This window comes from Podarcis filfolensis (assembly GCF_964270895.1).
Source record: "Podarcis filfolensis genome assembly, chromosome: 10".
NCBI classification, from domain to species: domain Eukaryota; kingdom Metazoa; phylum Chordata; class Lepidosauria; order Squamata; family Lacertidae; genus Podarcis; species Podarcis filfolensis.
The window spans coordinates 7,841,154-7,862,058 of record NC_139612.1 but is presented as its reverse complement, the minus strand read 5'-3'; the positions used below and the strand labels follow the sequence as shown (position 1 = coordinate 7,862,058).

At 42.7% G+C, this 20,905-nt stretch overlaps 1 protein-coding gene across 3 annotated transcripts in view; it reads left to right on the top strand.

The window, feature by feature from the left end:
- Positions 1-486: 486 nt before the first annotated feature.
- COG5 (component of oligomeric golgi complex 5) overlaps positions 487-20,905 on the top strand; it is a 170,264-nt gene continuing 149,845 nt past the window's right edge. For all 3 annotated transcript variants that reach the window (XM_083575078.1, XM_083575079.1, XM_083575077.1), the window contains exons 1-6: positions 487-838; positions 1,506-1,645; positions 5,926-5,983; positions 12,021-12,075; positions 12,162-12,231; positions 17,303-17,423. In XM_083575078.1, the coding sequence (XP_083431204.1) occupies positions 760-838; positions 1,506-1,645; positions 5,926-5,983; positions 12,021-12,075; positions 12,162-12,231; positions 17,303-17,423 (523 nt within the window). In that variant the 5' untranslated portion in view covers positions 487-759. The remainder of the gene's footprint in view (positions 839-1,505; positions 1,646-5,925; positions 5,984-12,020; positions 12,076-12,161; positions 12,232-17,302; positions 17,424-20,905) is intronic.

Here is a 20,905-nt window from a genome sequence, read left to right as displayed (position 1 = left end):
TGTGGCGGGAAGATAAACAGCGTTTCCGTGCGCTGCTCTGGTTCACCAGAAGTGGCTTAGTCCTGCTGGCCACATGACCCGGAAGCTGTACGCCAGCTCCCCCGGCAACAAAGCAAGATGAGCACCGCAACCCCAGAGTCGGCCACGCCTGGACCTAATGGTCAGGGGTCCCTTTACCTTTATACTACATTTTTAAAGATTTGCCTTGAGACAGTCTTTAAACCTCTTTTGTTGACCACCAGGCTTTCCCTTTTTAAGTTTGGAATAGAGTAGTTGCTTTGGAAGACGATCATCAGGCATCCGCTCAGCATGACCAGTCCAACGAAGTTGATGTTGAAGAATCATTGCTTCAACACTGGTGATCTTTAGGGATGACCCATAACGGCTATAACTGAAATCAGGCCGGCATGAGCCCTCAAACTCCGCGCGCCTGAGGGTGGCATCGCTCTATACTTTAGCACCTCTATGTTGACAATCCCATACAGTTCGCATTGGAGACTGAAGCGTTCGATTACAGGCCGGGAAAGCCCGATGCAGAGACTCCCCCGCTGCTCCCGGCACCTCTTTGCTCTTCCCACTCGCCCACCTGTGGCGGAAGGGGGAAAGAGGCCGTGCGAGAGATGCCCGGAGAAGAAAGGCTTTGTTCCGCCTCTACCCCTTTCCTATCTCTAGGGTTGCCCCCTGAGGGCGGCCGAAGGACGGGGCGGCCGTCGCGGCTTGAGTGCGTCACGGCGGAGACGCTCACCCACCTGTGCCAGCATGGAAGGGAAGAGAGGCGCCGCTGAGGTGGCGGCGGCTGAAGCCCCGGACCCGGCGGCCGGGGAGTTGCTAGGAGACGGTGAGGGGGCAAGTTGGGCGAGAGGAGGAAGGAGGAGGCGGCCGGGGGGGGGAGTGAGACCCCCGTTGGCCTCGCGTGGGGTTCGGTGGGGAGAACTTCCTGCTGCGCGCGCTTTAGGATTGCGTTGCGCGGCTCTGCGCCCGGTCCCTGGCGCTGCTCTCTCCGAGCTTTGCCTCCTTTCCCACCCGGAATGGATGCCACCGAGAAAAGCAGCCCTTGACTCTGGACAAATCAGGGGTCAGGGTCTTCAGGGTATTTTACTGAGGGCTCAGTTTTTAGGTGGGGATCTGAGTTTCTGGCAACTTTGCAAAAAGTTAACAGAGTGCAGCTGATGGACTGGGCAGGAAGGACCCCACCGGGAACTACTTGATTATTATTGTTTTTTTCTTCTTCGGTGGAGGTTTCCGCCTGCTCAAGAGCGAAATGATAATAAAAAAGAGCATGGACTATCTATGTGAGGAAAAGAAGATGCCAAGCCTCCCCCCCTCTCTTTTTTTTAAAAAATAATTTTTATTAACTGGCCAATCACATCAGATTAAATCACGTCACATAAATTCCGAATTACAAAGCCAAATTTTAAATTTTGTTGGGGGGACCCATACTTCAAGATCCGAAGGGGAATTCTGATCATCTTCTTGCCCTCTCTCTCCTCTTGCGTCTCTTTCAGAATGCTATGCGGACTTCTTGAAGGAAGATTTTGATGTGAAGGCGTACACCTCGCAATCGATTCATCAAGCTGTGATAGCTGAACAGTTAGCGAAACTTGCTCAAGGGATTAGTCAGCTGGATAAAGAGCTGCACTTGCAAGTAAGTGCCACGCGTATCACCCAAATCTGTATATATAGGCAGCTGAGATTCTGAAACGGCATTGAATTGTTTGTTCGACTCTACAGCTTTTAGACCTGCCCAACAAGGAATGTCATACTTACCGTATTTTTCGCTCTATAACACGCACTTTTTTGCTCCTAGAAAGTAAGGGGAAATGCCTGTGCGTGTTATGGAGCGAATGCACTGGACTGGAGCCCTGGCTGCCGTCAGTCAAGCAAAGCGTCTGTCCCGCTTTGTGCGGCTCTCGCTTTGCTTGCTTTAAAGCAACCTACGGAGGAGCCGGGGAGGAGGGAGTGAAGGAGAGCCATGGCAGCAAAGCGGGAAGCAGCCGCTTACACGGGAGGAGGGACAGACAGGAGCCATAGCGAGCCGGAAGGAGGCAGGCGGTTAAACGCCAGCAGGCGCTTTTAAAAGCGTTGCGTAGTCAGCAACAGCTGCTGCAGCCTCAGCTAGCAAAGGTCTCTCTCTAAACGGAGCAACGTTTGCTCTAAACGGAGCAATGAGGCTGCAGAGGGACGGCAGGGCACAGGAGGGGTTGGATTGGGAAGGGAAAAGATTAAGCAACCAGCAGCAAAAAAAACCCCAACCTCGAGCTCTGAGCCACGAACGCAGTGAAAACCAGGAAGTAAAAAAAAAAGGCTGGGGAAGGCAAGGGATGAGGGAGAGGGGAAAACTATGCAAATCCCCCCCCCCCTCAGCTGATCCGCTGGGGACGGGAGCTGGAGTGTGCTTTTTTACTTCTGCAGCTTGTTTTCAGGCAGGATAGATTTGAGCATTGTCTGGGTCCTAGTGCCCTTACCGCTTTTTTGTGCTCCATTCTATTGCTGCTGGTGGCTGCTTATCTCTCAAACTGAACCTGATACCAGTAGCCACGTGTACAAACAAAGTAGAAGGCTGCAAGCAGGAGCGCTTTTACACAGCTAATGGCGAATCCCCTGCAATCCAAGTCCTCCTCACTTGCTCAAATCTATTCTGCCTCAAAACAAGGAGCGGAAGGAAGAGGCGGCAAACTGTTAAATGGAAAAAAACCCCAGGCACAGGGCAAATACCTTATGTATACCTTTAAAGCAACAGTGCTCTTTCCCTCCCTCCTCCCCACTTAGCTCGCCGAAAAGCTCCTTCTCCACCCACCCCACGCGTGTTCCTTGTCCCTTGAGTGCTTTTCCTTCCCTCCCCACTTAAAACGTGGTTACAAAGCACGGATCCACATGGATCCTCAGGATTTTTTGCACTGGGTCACCCCAAATTCACCATCAGATCACATAGCATGTCCATGGCTGCAGCCAGCACCAAAAAACACACACGCACCCACTGTTTCATGGGGCCGCAATGGCGCAAAAACATGGTTACAAAGCATGGATCCACATGGATTCTCAGGATTTTTGCATTGGGCTACCCCAAACTCACCGTCAGGTCACGTGTCTGTGGCCACAGCATGAACCACAAAAATCATACATCCACTGTTTCGTTTAGAATATTTTTTTCTTGTTTTCCTCCTCTAAAAATTACGTGCGTGTTATGGTCAGGTGCGTGTTATAGAGCGAAAAATACGGTAACTAATTGAAGAGGCTTTCTGTCAGTGAATGTATATATGGAAAAGTGATGGTTAAATTTTGCCTCCTACAGAAAGTATGCAAATAAACATGCACAGGCAACATTAATGTGGTTGTCTCATAGCCAGTGTTATTATGATAATTGTCAGTGTGTAAGCTCCCCAAAATGGGCTGTAACTATTGTAAGTGTATAGTAATGTATATCTATACACGTTTGTGTGTTGGTGGTGGAAAAATAAATGCAAAGTTCAGCTGTGAATGTAAGATGCCCAACCATACAATGTGAATAGTGATAATTGGTTTGCCTTATATACATTGGGATGATCCAAGTGATTCATTCAGCCTTAAAGAGAGGCTTGAGAGCTCACTTAACTTTATTGGGCACACAAAACATTTCCAAGATATGCAGTTATATTTGTACTTGCTACATAAACTCCTGAGCCTTTCTGGGATCTTCCTTGAGCACAGAGCGGGGAGCCAGTGCCAGTGCTGGAAAACAGAATTTCTTCTTATGACCCAGCATGCAACGCACAACACCAACTGTATTTGCTTATTAGTATTCTTTTTATAAGAATGTGGTTTGTCCTCTTACATGTAAATGAATTCTTGGAATGTTGTTAACAGAATGCCCAAGTCCTGATGTAAGAGCTGTGCTTTGTGATGGTAGAAGATGTGATTTAATTGTGGCTATTGTTTGAACTGAGAAGAGAGGAGAGTTCAGGATTAGTTAGAATTACCTTTATAGGTAAAATATGGTTATCCTTGTTAAAATATTTGCCAGCATCTTAACAAGTAAACATGAGTAGATTCTGTTGAGGAAATTCTGTATTGAATGGGAGAACTGAACTTCACTTTGGTATTCACACTTAATTAATCAACCAGTCAATCAATAGATTTTTATTGTTTATAGCCAATAGCCATCACAATACAATATAAGCACAAATCACACAACTAACAGAAATTGAATCGCTTAGGTTAAATTTTTGGGTTAACAGTTTGTTGCTGGTGACTAGAAACTTATAGTAGGCAATAATCACTCTTTGATTTTGATATAAAATGTCGGTTTTCAATCAGTTTATAACAACTGCCAGAGGTTATCCTTTAACCAATGTGCAGGTGCATTTCTCATAACTGAATATATTTACTCTGAGTCTAGCCAAGGTTGAGTGCTTCTGGTTTAGAATGGAAGCTGCCAGTAAGCAGTGCGGTGCAATATTGATTTCCTGCCAGCTCTAACATATGTCCTTTAAATAGTTATTACGGAAAAGGCAGGCAGTGATCCTTTGTGTGCCGCAAACCAAGTTGGTTTGCCTTTCTGTGGAGTTTGGATACTTTGTAAGGTGGGGCTTCATTGGAAGGAGCGTCTCCACCCCCATCGTTCAGCCCGGACACTGAGATCCAGCGCCGAGGGCCTTCTGGCAGTTCCCTCATTGCAAGAAGTGAGGCTACAGGGAACCAGGCAGAGGGCCTTCTCGGTAGTGGCACCCGCCCTGTGGAACGCCCTCCCATCAGATGTCAAAGAGATAAACAACTACCTGACATTCAGAAGACATCTGAAGGCAGCCCTGTTCAGGGAATTTAATGCTGTATTGTTTTTAATACTTGATTGGGAGCCGCCCAGAGTGGCTGGGGAAACTCAGCCAGATGGGCGGGGTATAAATAATAAATTATTATTATTATTATTATGGAAGCCCAGTTACTCTTATGATGCTTTTCACATGCAATATCAAACCGTACACTAGTAGTACGTGCACTAGTAGCAGCCGGCCATGAATTTGGGCGCTTTCCTCCTCCTCCTGCGCCTCGGTCATGGCAAGGGGATTGGGTGCATCTGCTTCGGTTTTACATTTTTAATCAGAATTTCTTGCTATATCTAAATTGGCGTGAGGGAACTCTGCTTATATTATTTATTCATTCCACAAAACTGAAAGGCAAACCTCAAAGCATTTTACAGAAAAGAATAAAACATGACAACCAGTTACATTATTAGTTTAAAAACCAGTTACAAACTATCTTCAGAAATAATTGAAAACAACAATAAGCTAAAAGCCAGATTAAAACATATGTTTAAACAGGCTTGCCTAAACAGAAATGTTTTTAGCAGGCACCCAAAGGCACAGTGAAGGCCTGATGTTCATAGGCAGAAAGTTTCAGAGTGTGGGTGCTGCCACCCTAAAAGCTCAATTTCTTACAAATTTGGAACAAATGATACGTGACAGCTGTAATAGATTAGAGCTGCCGAGTGGCCTTATATGGGGTAAGGCAATTTTGCAGGTAAACTGTGTATTATATGATGATTTGTTCAAACAAGCCAGGGTCAAACCATGGTTTATAAGCCTCACTTGTTTAAAAAGAAATCTCTTGGTTTGTATGTAACAATAAACTCTGGTTAGTATAAAACTGGAAATGGAAGTTTCAGATCTCCTTCTTTGCGATTGTGTTTACGTCTGAGCCTCGGTGCTGCTTGTATGTTTAATGCTAGTGGTTTAGTGCTCTGTCGCTATATAATGGGTGAAATATTATCAGCGCTGCCCTAAAATTTTATGTCATGCTACTTGCATTAGAAATGCAAATTAGAAAGGCCAGGATTCAGACAACCATGCGACAAATTCAGCAAACTGAAGGGCAGTTTGAACTAGCATTTCTGAGACAGCATATTTGTTTTGTATTATTCTTCTGATAATAGTTGACAGTCTTATTTTATAGGTAGTTGCAAGGCATGAGGACTTGCTAGCACAAGCAACTGGCATCGAATCTCTGGAAGGTAAGCATGGTTTATTAACTTTATAATATTTACAAAGAATCTCTTATCCTAGGAGTGGGTTTCTTTGCCATTTGCATAGGGGTGGGGCCTTGGAAGAGGAACCAAAATTATGTAGTTTGCTTCTGTTCTAATGAATCTCAAAGCTATGCCAATTTTCCAGAAATGATGATCAGGTTTCATAACTTCTCAAAGTCCCTTATAATATATGAGCTTATTTATTAGCACGCTATACCAAAACTTCCTTTGCCACTCTTCCAGTGAGTTTATGTTGTTTCCAGTACTTTCTGATTACTATCTAAGTGTTTAATATTTTTCTAGGTAGCTCTTGCTAGTTTTTCCTAATTGTGTTCTTAATGTAGCTTAGAAGTACAAGTAAATCAGCCTACGATATCGTTTAAATTAATAATAATTTATATAGTTTACATATCTGTCAAGTGCACTTAAAACTCAATTTAAGTTGATTATATCATTAATCATTGGAATTAACAGCTCTACATTTTTAGGATCTTAATGTGGATATAATACCAAAGATAAAACATTTTTGAAAAGGGTTTTTTCTTCCATTTATCCTTAATGTTTTAATCCAGAGTCTGAAATTAATATGTGTGTGTGTGTGTGTGTGTGTGTGTGTGTATGTATATATAGTATTTTTCTATTGTGAACCGCCCTGGGATCTTCGGATGCAGGGCAGTAAACAAATTTGATTAATAAAAATAATACTAAAAGGCTGGGAATGTTTAAACACTGAACTCTGACACAGAACGTAAGTAATGAGCAGAACTTAGTTGAACAATAGTTGAGTTAAATCAATATCCCTTTGTTATAATGCTTATAATCCCTTTGTTTTTAAAAAATCACAAAACTGAAAAACCTTGAAAGGCCTGAAATCATAGTGTAGTGGATTTAGGGAAATTTTTTTTCAAACTGTTGGAGTTTTAATTCCATCGTTTTGTTACTAGTTAACATACTGTCGGTTTCCTTTTGTCAGGTTAAAGTATACTTCCTTAACTCGTCAGCAGGTGGAGCTGTTCATATAATGCTTTCTACTAGTCACTTCTGGCTAAATAGAAGTGTTGTTTACATCGAAAACCATTGAGAACCTGAATGAACTGCAGATTTGGCTAATTAAGCAGCTTTTCAATTGAAAGAATTAATGGAGTAAAGAAATAGAATAAATGGACTAAATAAAACACTACAAATACACACACGCACACACACACACAGATTTTAAAAAAATTCTATTAAAAAAACTTTCTCTAAAAAATCTTTTTTAATAAAACAATTCAAATTTATTAAAACTCCCTTAAATAACTCTGAAATAGAAGAAGTATCTGAAGAAGTGTGCATGCACACAAAAGCATATACCTAGAACAAACTTAGTTGGTCTCTAAGGTGCTACTGGACAACTTTTTTATTTTTTTAGAAGGATCTTTTTAAGTGATTTTTTAAAAAGAAATTTGATTTTTAAATAAATTTTTTAAAAAGAAATTGATTTTTTAAAATATTTTTTTTAAAGAAAGTTTTTTTAAAAAGATTTTTTTTAAAAAAAATGTATTTATTACGACTACATTAGACTAACACGGCTACCCACCTGAATCTACACACACACACACACACACACACACACACACACGTTAATATTTTACCATTTGGGAAAAAATATTGTACTACATCTCCTTTTATTTCAGTTACTCACATTTGCAGTTCATTTGAGTCACTGAATTCACTGAAGCTGCAAACCTAGATCCACCTGTCTGGGAGTGAGGCCCATTGAACTCAGTGAGACTTATTTGGAGTAGGATTTCACTGTGCCATTACTTGCGTGTAAACAGCACTTCCATTTGCTGGGCATTATTATGTGAACACTTTAATGTTGATTTCCCTATGCAAGTTTTTAAAAGTGCGCTTTAGCAGGCGCTGATATTTATGGTAGTACACCGGATTGCAGATCTGTGAAAAAGATTTGCTTCTTTATGAAGAATCAGAAACAGAAACGGACAGGGATAACTTAGAGAAAGCGACTGATTAAATGTCATGTAGCATTCACTGAGTTTTCTTATCCCCCCTCTCTTTTGTTTCTCATGTATTTATGGAAACGAGTGCTTTATGTTTGCTTGACGCTGTGGGGGAATAAATGATAATATGTTTTACTATAACGTTGATTGTTTCTGTTTTTATTTTTTTTTGCCTGCTCCCCTCCCATTAACTGGAAAAAACCCAAGAGATGCCAGGTTATTTATAGTATAGCACCATTTATAACAAAAACTAAATTTTCAGTTTGCTGTTATAGTCTGAATAAAGGTAAAGAGACCCCTGACCGTTAGGTCCAGTCGTGACCGACTCTGGGGTTGCGACGCTCATCTCGCTTTACTGGCCGAGTGAGTCATCATACAGCATCCGGGTCATGTGGCCAGCATGACTAAGCCGCTTCTGGCGAACCAGAGCAGTGCACGGAAACGCTGTTTACCTTCCCGCCGGAGCGGTACCTATTTTTCTACTTGCACTTTGACGTGCTTTTGAACTGCTAGGTTGGCAGGAGCTGGGACCGAGCAATGGGAGCTCACCCCGTCGCGGGGATTCGAACCGCGACCTTCTGATCGGCAAGCCCTGAGCTCTGTGGTTTAACCCACAGCACCACCCGCATCCCTATAGTCTGAATAAGCTACTTTTAATATACCAGACGTGATAATTTTGTGGCAGACCCAAGTTTTACAGGGAACTGGCTCACCTATGAAGAGGGGGAAGTACCTGCCTCAGGCAGTAGAAGGACAAGAGGTGGCTCTCCAGCTGCCTCGCTGCTTTTGCTGCCGCTAGAACACCCCCTTCTCCCCGGGCGGAGAAGCCAAGCGGTGTTGCTTTGCGGAACTCCCTGACTCCTGCTGAGTTTGCCGAAAGCCAGGGCATTTCGGTGGTGAAAGGGGAGGGCAGCATTGAGGAGTTGGAGGGGGGCGCCTCTGGTTATACATGGTGCCTTTTATGTTCCTAAAACAAGAAAGTGATTTTCAATCTGTAAAAAGTGCTGAAAAGAACTTTACAGTATTGCATTCCTTCCCCCCCCCCCCACTTTTTTAAAAATAAGCCCATTGAAAAAAAACACGGCTTCAATATTTCTGGAAATGATTCCTCAGCCACACAAGAAAATATGGGCAAATTGTGTGGTTTTGGGCATAGAGGAGGGAGATCTGTGGTCAAATGCCAGTTTGCTGAGGGACCTTGTACCAGGTCCTTGCTTCCGTCACCAGAAGAGGTTTTCCTGGAGGGAATTTGAGATAGGACCGCCTTTGTGGCAGTGTCCTGCTTTTTGAATTCTCTCCTGAAAGAAACTAGCTCCATCCGTGATGGTTTTTAAATGGAATTTCATTTCAGTTTGCAAAATGAAAATGAAAAAAACAAGCAAAAAAAGAGAAACCAGTTGTTTCAATGTCTCCAATCTGCTTTTTAATCTTTTGGATTATATCTAGTTCCTTGTTTTCAGTGCTTTTCAATGAGTAGGGCTCATGCTGGATGTAAGATGTTTATTACAGCATTTTAAATGGTTCAGTGGGGCCCTAGGCAGTCTTGAAGTGTTAAATAAAGAATCTGCCATACAGTGTGGATACTGTCCGGTGTTTGACCTCAAGAAAGAAATATTGATGTGTGGATAGAAGGATGTTGGGTCATGTGTTGTTTGTTCCTCATGCTCCTTGGGGGAGAAGGTAGCTTAAAAAATAATAATTAAAACTTTCATACTTTTTATGGACACAGCTCTTGAAGCCTGAACACTCCTTGAAGATTCTGAGATTATGAGCAGAGAGCAACCCTAATTTGATTATGCCCCCTGTCTAATGAAATAATGCATAATATTTTATCTGAATCCTAACTCCTTGATGTATAGATGACTAAGCCTTGACAAATGTGTGGGATGACAAATTCTTGTTGAGACACCCTGGCATGCTGAGCCTACAGAGTTACATATATAGAACTGGACTCCTACATGAGATTGAACTGATAATGTAACGTTCTGAGTTGCAGCATGTACTTTTACAACAAAAGATCAGCACTGCTTCAGATATGCCGAAATTTGGCTGTTCTATTTGGGAGAAAATTGTGATGCCCCCTTTGATAACATAAGTGCCCTAAATATGAAAAGGATTGCTCTGCTAGGCTGTAATCCTAAAACTACTTATACTGAATTCAGTAGAACTTCCCAAGTTTAAAAAAAAAGGGGGGGGAGAGAATCAGCTGGTAAGGTTAAAAAAAACAGTTGATTTTCTGGCATATTAGCAATGTCATCTTCTCAAAAATTCTGGGATTTCTGGTGTGAAAAAATATTCTTACTGATGTTGAATACAAATATATTGAGTCGTGCTGGTAGGGAGTTCAGTGTGCTCTGTACGTCTTTAATCAGTTCTCAGATTTTCTCTTAGTACTTATTGTGTAATAGCCTTGATTGATTTTCTAGGAAGTAATGAATTCTAGGCAATAATGGATTCTAAACAGATTCTAAATGTAGCACAATACTATTAGTAGCTATAGAGATGTCAAGAGAACTTGGCACTTTCGAGTAACCGGCCTCAGATTTCAGCCTGCCAAGTTTCAGCTTGGATTACTAGAGTAATTGCTAGGCTTGTTTTAGAGATGATATATGAGAGTCCTGGATTCAAATTCAGACTTGGCCACAAAGCTCACTGGGTAGTGTTTGGTGACTTGTCATTTGTTTGCTTGACCTCCTTCGCAATAGTAGTTTGAGTGATTAAGGGTGAGAGACCTTCTGTTGGTCATCAGGCAATGGCTTTTTCCATCTGCCTTGCTTCACCCTCCAGCCCTGGGAGCTTTTCCCAGACCATGACTTTAGAAACAGCAGAAGCAGCTGGAGTACAGGGATATATATATATATATATATATATATATATATATATATATATATATATTTTTCATGGTTTTGTGGTGTTTTGTGCATTGTGATTTGCTGTTGTTTTTATTGATTATAGATTAGTAATTCTTTATTGTAACTGACAGGTGTAAACTGTTTATTTTTTGCTGATGTTTAATTTTACTGTTTACTATTGGATTCTAATGGATTATTGAATATTGCTTCATTTGATATGTTTATTTTAAAGTGATTGTGACTTTTATATTGGATCAGATAGTTGCTATTAATATTTGATGTTTTATTATTATTTTTATATGTGTTGGAAGCCACCCAGAGTGGCTGGGGCAACCCAGCCAGATGGGTGGGGTATAAATAAGAAATATTGTCGTTGCTGCCATTGCTGTTATTAAGGCTACAGTCCTTAATGTACTTGGCAGAAAGTCCATCCCATTGAGTGGTACTTGCACTTGTGTATAAATGGTTAGGATGAGGCTGTAAATGTGTTAAGAACAATACGTTTTATTTTATTTATTGTTTTCATTCGTTGCTTCCTCCCCCCCCCCCCAAAGACGAACCTCAGAGAGACTTACAAAAATGAACATTAAAAGCAAGGGTAAAAGAAGGATAAAACAACTTAAAAATATACAAGTAATAGAAATAGAACACAGATCCAGCTCTACCTCACCCCACTAAATTATAAATAGAAAATTGAAATCCAAAGGTCTGGGTGAATAGTAATGTTTTTACCTGGTGCCCAAGTAGTGCACCTCCCTCAGAGATGAATAACACAGGGTCTGGGTTGGTTCATACGGAGAGAGGGGTCCTTGAAGTATTAGGGTCAAAGCCAACTCTTTGAATTGTACGCAGAAACTAATTGGTAACCAGTTTAGTTGGGCCAGAATTGGTGCTGTGTACTCAGACTATCTTGCCTCGGTGAGCAATATGTCCGCTGAATTCTGCCCTTAGTAACGCCGTTTCTAAGCCATCTTCAAATCGCTCCTACTTATTGCAATAATAAAGCACTTTGTACGCTGAAAAACGGTATAGGAAGGATTAAAGATCAAAGTTTCTACTACCATTTTGAGTTCCTCGCTTGGTTTTAAAATGTGGTGTTTTACTGGGAAAAGGTGCATTCTCTCTGTCAGCTGCGTGCTTTTGAAATACTGCTTTTGCTCTCTTATTTAGGTGTTCTTCAAATGATGCAGACCAGAATCAGTGCATTGCAAAGTACTGTTGACAGGTATGCCATCCCTATAACAATGATTTAGTAGTTTTGAGTCCTTCTGCACTCCCGTGGTTTCTAAAACATATTTCGTTTTTCATCAGAATCAGAGCCAAAATAATCGATCCTTACAACAAAATCGTGTCCCGTACGGCACAGTTAGCAAGGCTTCAGGTAAGTTTACAATCATCTTTAATCCCTTACTCTCCAGGAATAACATTTCTTTTGATTGGAGAGGGGGAAAGCAGTTCAAAGAACTATCTACTGATTCTGTCAAAAGGACGGTTTTCTTCTTGTAGACAGGAATGCAGCAATGCTGAGAACAGTAGATGCGTTGTTCAGAAACATTTCAGTCAGTGCTTCTTTGCAACTTTGCAACAATCGAGCCGATATATGAACAAGATTTAATGGTGGCCAGAGAGAACTCTGTAGTTTTTCTTCTGACTGAGTGTTGCTATGGTTACTGGTTGGAAGTGGGGGGGGACGGGACTCCAAAGACAACACTCCCAGAATAAATAATTGAAACCACCGAATACGTGCACTTTATAAATCCTTGTGGAAAGGAAAAATAAGTTCTCACAAAGCAGATTTGTGCTTGGCACAAACTTTCTTCCATATCTGTAATTGCTCATTTCAGCTGAGGTAATTTATATGGGGTTATCTCCTCTTGTGTCTTCCTGGTAGCATCCTTTGACGAGGGTTAGGGAGCTGCCTTCTCATGCCGGGAGCAGTCCTTATTTTTTTCTTTACTTGGCAAAATGTTTTAAAAATTGATTGGCAAATCAGCAATGAACTTGGACGGATTCCTCAGTTGCTGCTGTTTTTCAAATCTTGGATAGTTCAAAACAAATTTTCAAGCTTTCCCCAGCTTCATATGCTTTTCACCAAATTGGTTTTTTTTACCGCAACTTGTGGACACAGTTCTGACTATTTCAACCAAAGCTCTAGGTAAAGGTAAAGGGACCCCTGACCATTAGGTCCAGTCGTGGCCGACTCTGGGGTTGCGGCGCTCATCTCGCTTTACTGGCCAAGGAAGCCGGCGTACAGCTTCCGGGTCATGTGGCCAGCATGACTAAGCCACTTCTGGCGAACCAGAGCAGCGCACGGAAACGCCGTTTACCTTCCCGCCGGAACGGTACCTATTTATCTACTGCACTTTGACATGCTTTCGAACTGCTAGGTTGGCTTTTTTGTACCTCATGCACAAAACCATAGTTACCTTCATAGAGCAGAATGTTTCCTGTTCGCTTTAAAAATAATAATAATTACAGGCCTCTTGAGCATTGAACCCAATAGATCTTGTGCTGAGTTGACAGTGACAGATGCTCTTTGGTGGTGCAGAGGTAGCAAAGCTTGACTATATTCTTATTTGGATTTAACAGAATAATTCGCGGCTTGTATAACAAGCATAACACACTCTCTGTTTTAATTTAGCCACTCAGCTGCAGCAGCCCCCAAATCTCTTCTCTAGACAATTGCCCTAACATTTAGGTTTTGCTTGATCTACTCTTTGACATGTTTTGGCACTTCTAGAACTCCTGAAAATTGTAATACGTATTTTCCCCTGAAATTGCAGGCGTTTTACTGTGCTCGAACTGTGTAGTGATTAAGAGCTTATGTCAGTTAACCATATTCCAGGCTGTCTGTAATGAGTTAAAATAACATTTTGAGTTGTGTGAAAATATATTAAAAAATCTGCACATGCCTCTTTTTTCCCCATCTTCCAGCAGCATAGATAGTGCTCTCAACAGATTACATTAACAGTCAAAATGTCGGAAGTGCATGTTATATAATATAGAACTGTTATGAAATTGAAGGGAATATTTGTCACTAGGCAACTTTAGATGAAGCACAGAGCTCAGATGTAATTTCAGGGTTTTGTTTTTTTAACATATGAGACTTGTGCTTTACCGAAAGTTGCCTCGTCTAGACCACAAATCCTACCAAGGCATCAGATTTCTAATCACTTGTTCTAATAGGTTGTTCACCTTTGAATGTTTTAGGACCACAATTGTACAGTGGTACCTCTGGTTACGAGCTTAATTTGTTCTGGAGGTCCGTTCTTAACCTGAAACCGTTCTTAACCTGAGGTATCACATTAGCTAATGGGGCCTCCTGCTGCCGCCGCGCCACTGGAGCACAATTTCTGTTCTCATCCGAGGTAAAATTCTTAACCCGAGGAACTATTTCCGGGTTAGTGGAGTCTGTAACCTGAAGCGTCTGTAACCTGAGGTACCACTGTAGTTTGTTAAAGACTGCTGGGGTTCTTTAATTCAATGCACAAAAATACTGCATATCGTGGAATATCTAATGTAGAATCTGAAACCAGCAGAGTTTTGCTGTCACCAGCACTCTGTAGGTCCAGTTGCAGACGTATCTCGTCATACCTCGGGTTACAGCCGCTTCAGGTTGCGTTTTTTTGGGTTACGGACCGCCAAAACCTGGAAGTACTGAAATGGGTTTTGGCGGTCACGCATGCGCAGAACCGCTAAATCACGCTTTGCGCATGCGCAGAACCACTGAATCGCAATCTGCGGGTGCGCAGACGTGGGTTGCGAAAGCTAAGGGTTGCGAATGTGCAACCCAAGCATCCACTGTATCAGATAGCTGAAAATACACATTAAAAAACCATCTTCCGCAGAAACTGCTGCTTGCCTTCTATCACTGTGCCATTGAGAGCGTGCTCACTTATGGCTTATGTGTGTGGTACGGAAGCTGTACTACCCAGGACAGGATGGGGTTGTGCAGAGTTGTTAAGGCAGCAGAGAGCATTGTTGGCTGCCCACTTTCCACCTTAGAGCAGATTTATGCCACAAGGTGCCATAGGAAGGCACTGGACATAGTAAAAGATCCATCGCATCCTGGTCACTGTCTCTTCGAGCTCCTGCCGTCGGGATGGAGATACAGGACGATGAAGACAAGAACGAGCCGTCTTAAGAACAGCTTCTTCTCCAGAGCGATCTCAGCCCTGAATGGGAAGCCTGGACTTTGAAAGTCATCTAATCTTCCTTGCTGTACTATACTGTATTGTTTAATTAGTGTTTTTATGGAGCAGTCAAGTAATTTCGTTGTCCCCGAGAGGGGGCAATGACAATAAAGATATTATTATTATTATTATTATTATTATTATTATTATTATTAAACATCGGTAGAGCATTTAAGCACCTGTGCACACTCCCACACCAAGCTCTCTGGGTGCTTCTTCTCCATAGTTCTGTCTCAAACAACTGAAGGGTGTGTGAATCCTGCAGCCATGAGGGTGGGCCAATTGCGCCAGAAGTAAGCATATTGATTTTTATAGGAAGCACTCATGTAATCAGCCCGGCCCACATGATTGCAGTATTCCTGCATCTTCTGTGGCAATTTGGGACAGTGTTAAAAGAGATGTAGTTTGTTTGTTTGTTTATTAAATTTGTATACCGCCTTTCATCCGCAGATCTCAGGGCAATTCCCAAATGGCTCAATGTGCTTATAAAGGGGGTGTTATTGGGTTGTTGTTTTTATTTTGATTCTATATTTTGTGGTTTTATATTTTGATTTTGTTCTGTGAACCACCCTGAGACCTCTGGGATGGGGCGGTATATAAATTCAATAAATAATAAATAATATAAAGGGGCCTTGGAGGAGAGAAGGGCTCTTTCCTTGTGTCTTCACACTTTTTCTCCATATATCTCTGCTGCATTGAGCCTATACATATTTGTAGCGTGCAGAAACTCAGCTGCCGAATTAAATGTTCCCCAATTTGCATATTTTTATGTGACGCAGAGTGGATTGATATAAATAATTGGTTTAAATTGTGACTTAAATCACCCACAAAAAAGGGTTACTTTAAATAGCTTTCCGCCGATTAGTTCATTTACCAAACAAGCATGCATAGTACTAATTGGATGCAGTAACCATTGGAATATATACTCTTTGAAACTAGACCTAGTCTTTGTGATACTCCATTAACCAGCGGTCATGTCACTCACATATCATAGAATAGATCTTCGTAGAATAGCAGTTGTGGATTTATGTTTGGTTCTCTTTCTACACATTTTAGGTCACCAAGCAACTTGCATTAATTCAGGTTTGGGGAGGCTAAACCAAAAAAATGTTGTTTCTCTCATCAGCCGCAGCCAGCTGGCTAAGGGATGATGGCTGTTGTATTCTAATGGCATCTGGAGAGTCATGGGTTCCCCATCCCTGAATTAGTTCTAATTTCATTTGAACTGTGAGAAACCTGTGGCCCTCTAGATATTGCTGGACTCCATTTCCCATCAGGCCCAACCAGCATTAGGAACAATGGGAGTTATAATCTAATAACGTCTGGAAGCTGCCATGTTGACTGTCCCTGGAATAAACCTAGCTGAAACTTAATACAGTTTCTGGTTTGGGGTGCAGTTGGATGTGCTGGGGAGGAGATGGGAAGCAAAAGTAAAACTAAACTATGGTTTAGCATTCCATCCAAACCAGATATAAATGTCCATGCCATTGAGTTCCCAGTTTAGGTAAAAATTATGATCTGTTTTGTCATGTTTATGAACTTGGATGTCAAAAGCCACACATTTATACCCCTGGTTTATTCTTATAAACCTGCGGAAAGTTGGCTATAACTCAGTATGTTTGATGGAGAAATAAGTAAATTTTGTTTTGAGAGATTTTGAGTAGGGACTTTATTAGCACTGCATTCAGATATCATTTTAAACCAGGAACTTACAATAATTGGTTTCAGGAAATAAACCAAGACTGAATTTAAATTTGATTACTGTCATTTTAAAGTTTGTATATATGTATACTTTAGGCTCCTGCATAAAAGGATGGATAAAGTGTTTGTTGTGCTGATTTGTGAAAATTTGCATGCAGAATTAGATCCCGCTCCCTAGAATTGGTTTGGGTTGGGTTTTTTTGAAGAGAGACTTGCACATTTTAAGCCTTTGCCTGCTTCTTTTTGAAGTCTGTAGCGAGACTCTCCATGGTTTTAACACAACAGAATTGAAGTCTTTATCTGTAGAATTCCCTCACTGTGCATTTGTGACTAAATGCCCTTCCATCCCTGCAGAGCAGCTTGTAGTTACAGCCCTCTGTGGCGTGTTTTTATGATAGTGTATTCCAGATGATATCAAACCATGAACGGAACCATAATGTGATCATACACGCCTATTGTCAGGCCAGAAATGTGTACTGTGTTTCCACAGCTGGTACTTAACAACTGTATAATAATGTAACATATTGAATATATTCCTAAACTGTGTTTCCTATCAAGGCTTCCTGTGACTTGCTGCGGAGAATAATGCGCATCTTGTATGTCAGCAAGAGACTTCAAGGCCAGCTACAGGGAGGAAGCAGAGAGATAACAAAAGCTGCTCAGAGCCTCAATGAGCTTGGTGAGTTGACTTGGTCATTTTTAGTGGTGCTCTATTTGCTAATGTGAAATGCTTTTTCCTTAAAAAAAAAAAATGGCATCGGAAATTACCATATTTTTCAGTCTATAAGACGCCCACATGTATAAGACGTCTCCTATTTTGGGGGACTCAGATTTAAGAAAATGGGGGGAGATGTATCCGTGTATGACATCCCCTAATTTCTGACATTATTTTTAAGGTAAAACCTAGTCTTATACACGGAAAAATACGGTCGTTTCCTTATTTCTTACAACGGTAATGGACTATATGGAAAATACAATTCTTAAGCTGGGTTTATTCAGCAATAATGAAAACACGTATGGTGGTGACATTCTCAGTTTTCTAGAGGTGGGAATTTGATTGATGCAGACCGGTTTCAGATATTTTGGAGCTGCCTTTATACGTTTTAAGCTCTGTTTTTATATGTTACGTTCAGAGACTGTTGTCCACAGTCAGCATGATGAGTTTTTCAATGACTGTTGCCTCAACACTGACTAGATCATGGCTGAGGTCTGGAAAACTTAATGTGCGTGTACCTAAAGCACTTCTGTCTGCACACACAGGGATTTGCTTTTTTTTTCTGGCTGCAGACCAGGGGCAGAGGAAGGTGGGTGCGGTGGGGGTGGGCTGCCCCAGGTGTCACCATTGAGGGGGGTGACAAAAGGCGGGCGGCACTCACCGCGGGGCCTGAAGCGTGCCCGAGCCACGCGTCTCTCCTGGGAGTGATGCGGTGACTTGGGCGCCCGCAGCCTCCGCGCTGCCCCAAACGGTCCGCCCGCCACCTCCCCCTCAGTTGTAGGGCAGCTGAGTAGGAGGGGGCAGGCAGACTCCTCGGAGGCCCCATGGAGTGTCCGGCCCCAGCTCGCCCCGTCCTGCAGGTGGCTGGCTCCACCCCTGGGGGCAGGGAATGTGTGTCGCCCCAGGTGCCTGATCTGCTTGCTGCAGACTCCGCTGCTGCAGACTCCTGTTTTGTGTTGGGTGCCTCCCAGTATGGGTGTTTTGGATATGGGGTGGGGGACCTACTGTGAGGAGCAGGCGCACACGGCTTTCTTGGTAACTGCTCCCAAACCATCCTTTCACTAAGATACCGTATTTTTTGCTCCACAAGACGCACCTGACCATAAGACGTACCTAGTTTTTAGAGGAGGAATGCAAGGGGGGAAAAATTCTTTAAAGAGAGTGCTGAGCAGAGCCTGTATGCATCCCAGGCTCTGCTCCGCGCTCCCTTTCATGAGCCGCATGGAGCATATGTGCGGTGCTTCCCCCACCTCCCGCAAAAGCCCCCAAGAGCCGCACACACGTTCTGCGAGGCTCTTTAAAGAGAGCGTGGCTCTTGGGGGCTTTTGCGGGAGGTGGGGGAAGGGACTGAGGGGCTAAGCCAGAAGCTAGAAGAGATGGAGGGAGTGCTGCGCAGTGATCCCTCTTGCTCTTCTGGCTTCTGGGATAGCCGCGCAGCCTGCATTCGCCCCATAAGACGCACACACATTTCCCCTTACTTTTTAGGAGGGAAAAAGTGCGTCTTATAGAGCAAAAAATACAGTACATCTTGCCTCCACGCTATACTTTTTTGAGAGGCAGTTGAAGACGTACCTCCACAGTCAGGCCTTCAGAGGTTAGGACATGGAATGGGTTGAGGTTAGCGTATGGTACCCATTTATCTTACAAAATTAAATTCAGCATAAACTTAAATAACAGAAGATAGTGTATCCGTGCTTTAGTTGGTTTTATATATATGTACTGCTGTCTTTTTAATGAGTCGCACACTGCCGTTAGGGTATGACTGCTGAACTAATCTTGGAGTTCTTTAAACCTTACCCTCTGTTTTGGATGTTTTAATTCAACAAAGTTGATCAGCGGGGGGGGGGGGGAATGGAAGATGCTGACTTGCTTGCTTGCCTGACATAGCATCCTTCTCTGGTGTTATATCTGCTCAAATTGTGGTTTGTGCCACCTTGGTAAAGTAGTTTAGATTGCAGTGAACTGATCAACATGAAGAAGCATCTGTGGGCAATTTGTTTTTTGTCTTTAATCACCTTTATCTATTATACTTACAATGCAATAATGTGTGCTGTGTGAGTTGGATCTAAGTGAGCCTTCTGTAAAACAGAAAGATACTTCTGCATGTGTAAGGTCGCCCTCTCCCCGAGTTTTGCCAGTTCTCCCAGTCCTGCTGCACTGCTTTATCACATCCCAGGTGGTACTGGAGGGTCTCTCAGTTCCGAAGAGTCAATTTTGAGGAACCACAGGGGGTTGAAATGAAGAGGAAGGCATGGTAAAGTACTTGAGTAGAACTCACTTTAATATATTTCTAGCACCAAACAACCCTTTATCTCTCCAGAGCGATCATATAACTTGCCTGTATCAAGTGATGCACAAGGGTCCACTCTTGACGTAATAATCACCTTGCTTTATTAGATGAAGGTTCAGGATTTTGTTTTCTACCATGGTCAGACCCAATGCTTTCAGAAAGTCCACACAGAAAGCATAATGCGGCTGACCACTTCTCATGGTTTGTTTCCGGTCTTTGACAATCACAAGGTGTATTACAAGCAAGTTCAATGTCTTCCTTGAAATTGGCCAATATTTGGTTCTTTTTCAGCTGTCCTAGTGCAGGAAAGCTTCCATTTGATCTGAAAGCACCAGGTTCACGTGATTAAAGGGATGCCCTCCCCCTAGTGTCTCATGGCCTCTCCAACCCTTATGTGTGGATGTGTGTAGTGGGGAAGACTACGAATGTAAACTCTCCATTATCAGGCTTCCGGGATGCCTGGAAAGCCTACATAGAAAGGCTTTGCTGAAGTCATTGTGTAGATGTTGAATGGTGGTAGAAGTAAGTTGTGTAGCATCAGAGGCAGCAGTGCAGCCCAGCTCCTCCTTAATTGCAGCAAACCCCCTTCAAGTGATTATAAAGTGTGAAGAGGGCAAATGCTTCTACTGTTCCTATGCCTCATATAACCAGTGGTTCTGACCTGCTGCACAAGTATCCTACTCAAGTCGAGCAAAAAATTAGCAGGTAGGGTGTTTCTGCTGTAGCACACAGCAGTGCCAGGATCAAACCCCTTATGAATTGCTGTGCAAGAATCACAGCAGGTAGGTAAAGGGTAAAGGGACCCCTGGCCATTAGGTCCAGTCGTGACCGACTTTGGGTTTGCGGCGCTCATCTCTGCTAGGTTGGCAGGAGCAGGGACCAAGCAACGGGAGCTCACCCCGTCACGGGGATTTGAACCGCTGACCTTCTGATCGGCAAGTCCTAGGCTCTGTGGTTTAACCCGCAGCGCCACCCACATCCCTTTCACAGCAGGTACTAGGCAGCAAAACAGAAATCGGCTACTGGTTCTCAAGGTGCTTAACTGATTGAATTCATTTTCCATTGGGTCAAGGTTGTACAATAACTAACATCACAATCCTAACTGTGTCTCCTCAGAAGTAGGCCCCAATGATTCAGTGGGGTTTATTTCAAGGTA